The sequence below is a fragment of the Pteropus alecto genome, unplaced genomic scaffold (assembly GCF_000325575.1).
Source record: "Pteropus alecto unplaced genomic scaffold, ASM32557v1 scaffold88, whole genome shotgun sequence".
Lineage (NCBI taxonomy): Eukaryota > Metazoa > Chordata > Mammalia > Chiroptera > Pteropodidae > Pteropus > Pteropus alecto.
This window is the reverse complement of record NW_006494611.1, coordinates 17,221,159-17,226,428: the sequence shown is the minus strand read 5'-3', so window position 1 is coordinate 17,226,428 and position 5,270 is coordinate 17,221,159. Positions and strand designations below refer to the sequence as shown.

General features: G+C 38.8%; 1 protein-coding gene across 1 annotated transcript in view; it reads left to right on the top strand.

Annotated features, from left to right (window-relative positions):
• Positions 1-5,270, top strand: part of STAMBPL1 (STAM binding protein like 1) — a 44,072-nt gene that overhangs the window by 23,126 nt on the left and 15,676 nt on the right. Inside the window, exons 2-3 of the mRNA XM_006925972.2 lie at positions 745-827; positions 4,774-4,991. Coding sequence (XP_006926034.1) covers positions 798-827; positions 4,774-4,991 — 248 coding nt within the window. The 5' untranslated portion in view covers positions 745-797. The remainder of the gene's footprint in view (positions 1-744; positions 828-4,773; positions 4,992-5,270) is intronic.

The window sequence follows — 5,270 nt, the reverse complement described above, 5'->3', positions numbered from 1 at the left end:
GTAGAACTCATGGTGATTGAGTCTTTAGAGCTAGCAGGAGAGTATCTCCCTCTTTGAAAGGTCTCACCTGATTATGTCAGGCTCATCCAGGACAATCTCCCTTTTATTAACTTAACATCATAAAATTAAGGGCTTTAATGTATCTGTGATATCTGTTCATCTTCGCCATATGATGTAATATATACATGAGAGTAATATTCTATCAGCTTTGCTATGTTCTATTGATTAGAAGCCAGTTATAGGTTTCATCTACACTCAAAGAGAGGGAAGTACACAAACTCGCGGATACCAAGGGACAGGAATCATAGAGCCATCTTAGAATTCTACCTTCCATAGCTAGTAGGGTTTAGTTTAAGCCCAGACTGACTCTAGGTCTAAGAGTACATAGCCTCAGAGTCCATGCCCTTAACCACTATGATCTTTCTTCCAATGAAGAACGTAAACCCTCTCTATAATCTTGCATAGAGTTCTAGCTAAGGTAACATCTAACAGACTTGTTCTGGGTGGTAGGCAATAATGAATTCTCTTCAAATCTGCACGTTTAAGGGTCGGCTTCAAGAAACCATAACCATCTGCAGTTTTGTATTTTCAGGAAGCGACTTCCAACAGTCTAAAAACTGAGATTATTGAAGTTGTTTTAATTTGTTCATATTCTTCTGAGGCAGAAATAACTCTAGGGATTTTAGATTTGAGAATGGAGTTCTTAAAAAATGACCCTAGCTCTGCTTTTTGTCTTTGAAACAGATGAAGCGATTGAGAAGAAACAGTGAACACCTTCATTTTGCAGACAGGACAACATGGATCAGCCATTTACTGTGAATTCTCTGGTAGGTAGTGCCAACTGATATTTTACATATGGTCAGAAAACCCAAAAAAGAAGAACAGAAACATACCAAATGCGAAATGAATCACAGTTACTTCAAGAAGTTTTGCACTTGTCGTTTTTCATCCATCTGTGTGGCCCTCTCCTTTGAGGAAGTGACTAATAAAGCCATCTTTGCTGGAATTAAAAATAATTTCTCCCCCAAAGTGTGAAATGTTAATTTATCTGGTTAGATTCCAGGAGCGTAGTCCTTTCGGAGAGCACCGGAGAGAAGAATTTCATAGTTGACTTTGTAGCAGGTACCGTATGTACCTCATGTGCCTCTGCTTCTTTACAGATAAAAATTGGAGGCTTACCTTGTGTGGTAATGACGAAAGAAAACATTTTATATTTAACACCTAAACATTGCTTTGGGATCTTGTGTAAATGTCTGCATACCTGAAACTCTTATTCTTCTCATTTTTCCCCTTTCAGCCCAGCATGGGCCATGGAGAGTGTCTCCCTCTTTGAAAGGTCTCACCTGATTATGTCAGGCCCATCCAGGATAATCTCCCTTTTATTAACTTAACATCAAACGATTAGGAGCCTTAATACATCTGCAAAATCTCTTCATCTTAGCCATATGACATGTGTACATGTTTTCTAGCTACATCTTAGAAGTAATGTCCTGGAGAGGAAATAACAGGAGCTGTGGGATCACATGGGCTTATTCCGTGTCCCAGATCAGTCTCCGAGTGTGAATTATAATTATTATATAATCTCCATAGCCCTGTTTTTTTGTGCTTTATGCCTTATGACAATTGGAAATAATATTTCTAATGTTCCCAGCCTATCATGGGGGCTTTATAAATGGAAGCTGTTAGTAGCACTACCTTCATGCTGACGACCTTCCGCAGCCCACTCGCCACAACCCTGGCTTGCCGGGAGAGCAGCAGTATACTGAATACCCTCTGCACACAAAGCCGAGCACCAGAACATAAACGAATAGAAGGTCTGGTTCTTGCTCTGAAGTGGATTATGACCTAATGTTTTCACTCTGCTAAGAAAGTCCTCAAAGAAGCTCAGTTGCTTTGACAGTATGTTTGAAGGGTGGAGAATTGTGGGAACTCTTTCACTTTCTGACTCCATGTTGTGGGATAATAAAGCCTGCTCCATGTCCACCTCTGCAGAGGAAAGAATCATCCTTATGGAGTGTCTTCTGTGGTTTTCTAGAAAATTATGTAGGAATAATTTAAAAAGTGGACATGTCAATGTAAAAATGGACAGAAAGGCTTTTTCATCTCTAAATTTTGTATTTTCATTCAAGAACCTCACATGCAAATGGAATGTTATAGATTGATGAAGACTTTAGGCTATTTTCATGTTTATCTCTGACATCAATTTTTAATTTGGGGAAGATGGGGCCATTCAGTAAAGGAGAAATAAATCTTATTTTTATCTTCAGGTAAAAGGATAATCTAATTATAATCATGTTGCCCCTTTTCTCTTTTTCTCCTTTATTTGGTACATTTATTGGTTACCATATGTGTTGTAGGAGATATGCTACATCTTAGAGAACAGGAATGAATGGAAAATTATTTCTTTCCCTCAAGAAGTTTATAAGGAATCAAAAACTCTTACACACAAATAGTTAAAATTCAATGAGTACTGTATAGTAATAAAAGTGGAAGAATTACTTTTGTACATACAGGAGATGGAAACACTCTTTAGAAAAAGCCCAATTTCAATAGATTTTTTTTTCCCCTAGTCATTTTCTGATGTCAGTGAAGCATTTATCTGTGGTTGAATAACAATATTTCATGTAGTACTGATGAGCCCCATAGGTGAGTGTGATCGGAGAAATGTGGCTATGTTGCTTTGGTGTCTGAGACTTCTCAGTTGGAAAAGATGGTGCATACCCAGGCCTGAGGCTCAGGGTTCACAAGCTGAGATTCCTGCATTTGAAGTGGGGTCACCTCCCACAGCTTCTCTGAAATTAAGAAGTCTTTCAGAGAATTAGAAGAGCAGCACAACAGAGTTGGATAGAAGGAAGTGTGTGTGTGTTAATTTAAAATGAAGTCCCTTAGGAAGGGTCTGAGTGTTAATATTGCTGCCAGACACACCTCGCTGATCTGGACCAAGTAAAACTAGAATTAAGATGCAAGGCGAGGAACAAAATCAAGTGCATTCTTTATTCTTCATAACTTGGACCTGGTGAACATGGGAAAGTCATCAGTCTTCTTAGCCCTTCTCCTCTAAATTAAACCGGCTTTTCCACGCAATCACAGAAGGGATATCTAGGGACGTTAAGGGTGAGGAAGCCAAGGCCGTGAGAGCTTCTTGGAGAGAAAGAAACAGGAGGGAAGGCTTCTCACAATGCTGCAGGGCAGGTCAAAAGAATAATGGAAGTTATGAGAGGTGTGACCTGCTTTTCACTTCGTGGGGCCTTGAGAAGCACATTTATGGCTCTCTGGTTTTATATTAAACTTTTAGAAGCAAGAATCATTCCAGGTCTCTAGGGTTCTATCTGCTATAAATTACCACTAAAGTAGATCAGATGGCATTGGAGAAACTGCCACATTTTGTCCCTGAAGGTTGGTTCAGTAATTCACGGCCAGACTAAAACTATGTCTACCTCGGTTTCTTTTTAAATTTTCTGCGGACCTTAATCAAATGCTCTGCCCACACTATAGTCAGACTTGCAACCTACCCTGACTGATTGGAGGGAATTTGGGAAGCTAAATTTTCTCTAGGCTAACTCCATTCTTGGAGCATCAAAGGATGGTAGAGTTGTCTAAAGCAGTGCTTCTCAAACTGTAATATGCATAAGTATCTCTGGGAAAAGTTAAAATTCCAAGCCCACCTCCAGAGATTCTGAGTCTATCTGAGGTGGGACCTCTTAAGTATTTGCATTTTTGAGACAGCCAAACAATGCCGATGCTGCTGGTTTCAGGACCACGCTTTGAGAAGCACTGGTCTAAAGCATGGGTCAGTAAACCGTGGGTTGAGGGCCAAATTCACCTGCTTGTTTTTCTGAATAAAAACTTGGAATACAACCAGGATCATTTGTTTATACATTATTTGTGGCTGCTTTCACACCAGCAAAGCTCAATGGCTGCCACAGAGAATATATGACCTGGCAAAGCCTAAAATACTTGCTATATAGTCTTTAAACAGAAAAAATATATGTTGACTTTTTTGCCTTTCTGAAGCACTTTTTATTTAATAATTATCTTGAATGTATATGTTCTGTGTATTTCCAAATGCGTACAGATTTGTTTTTTACTTAAAATACGAGTGTATTAATATCACTATTTCTTAGTAATTTACCATTTTTTTTTTCAGTCAAGGATGAATTAGTGTAGTTATGATCATGTGGAGGCCTAGGCATCTTTTTATATTAAAAAAAAGTGAGGTGCCCGTATTCTTCTCCAAAACTTCTCCAGGACTTATTGCTAGAGTTTTACTCACTTGGTGAAGATGTAGGTGGGCCTCTGAAACTTCTTATTAAACGAGATATATTCTAGAGTAACCTTAAATCCAAGCTACCTCTTGAAGAGCCTTAAGAGTAGAATACCACGAGCCCTGCCTGGCAGGAATCCCTCTCTTGGCCTGTTTCATGTGGCCCTGGATAGAAACATTCATGAGGAAATAAGAGTCAATGATATTTTACTTAAAATGACCTAAAACAGTTGCATACACAGAAACTGCCATACAATTTTACCTTGACACCTAAAAGAGCTCTTACCCCAATTAAAAAAAAAAAATATATATATATATGTTTATCCTGGAGTTGTGTGTCTTTTTGTTGTGTAGATCACATGTTGAAGCAAAACGACTTTGCTTTTATCGTATCATTAACTCTTAAGCTTTCCTTAGGTATTGGTGTCAGGTAGTTAGCACAGAAAATACAGCTATAATTTCAGTTGTAGTCATTTCTTGTAATCAGAGATTCAAATTTTGCTTTGCAGAAAAAGTTAGCTGCTATGCCTGACCATACAGATGTTTCCCTCAGCCCGGAGGAGCGAGTCCGTGCCCTAAGCAAGCTTGGTTGTAATATCACCATCAACGAAGACATCACTCCACGCCGCTACTTCAGATCCGGAGTAGAAATGGAGAGGATGGCATCTGTGTATCTGGAAGAAGGAAACTTGGAAAATGCCTTTGTCCTTTATAATAAATTTATAACGTAAGTCTTTAGTTTTGGAGGCCTTTGATATGAGAGAATTGGAAAAATATTTACATGCTATTTTGGTGAGACAGTTTGGATGACAGGAATGTTTTCATGTTCAGACCACTTTTATCATCTTCAAAAATATTAACATCTGTAGATTTTCAAATTACCAAGTAAATGTACTCAAAGGCATCGCCACACTGCCCCTGAGGCTTAGGGATGAGAAGAAGGTCAAGGATGTGATGAACACAGGGATACCCTCTCATAGGCCAGCACGGTAACCTTTTTTAAATA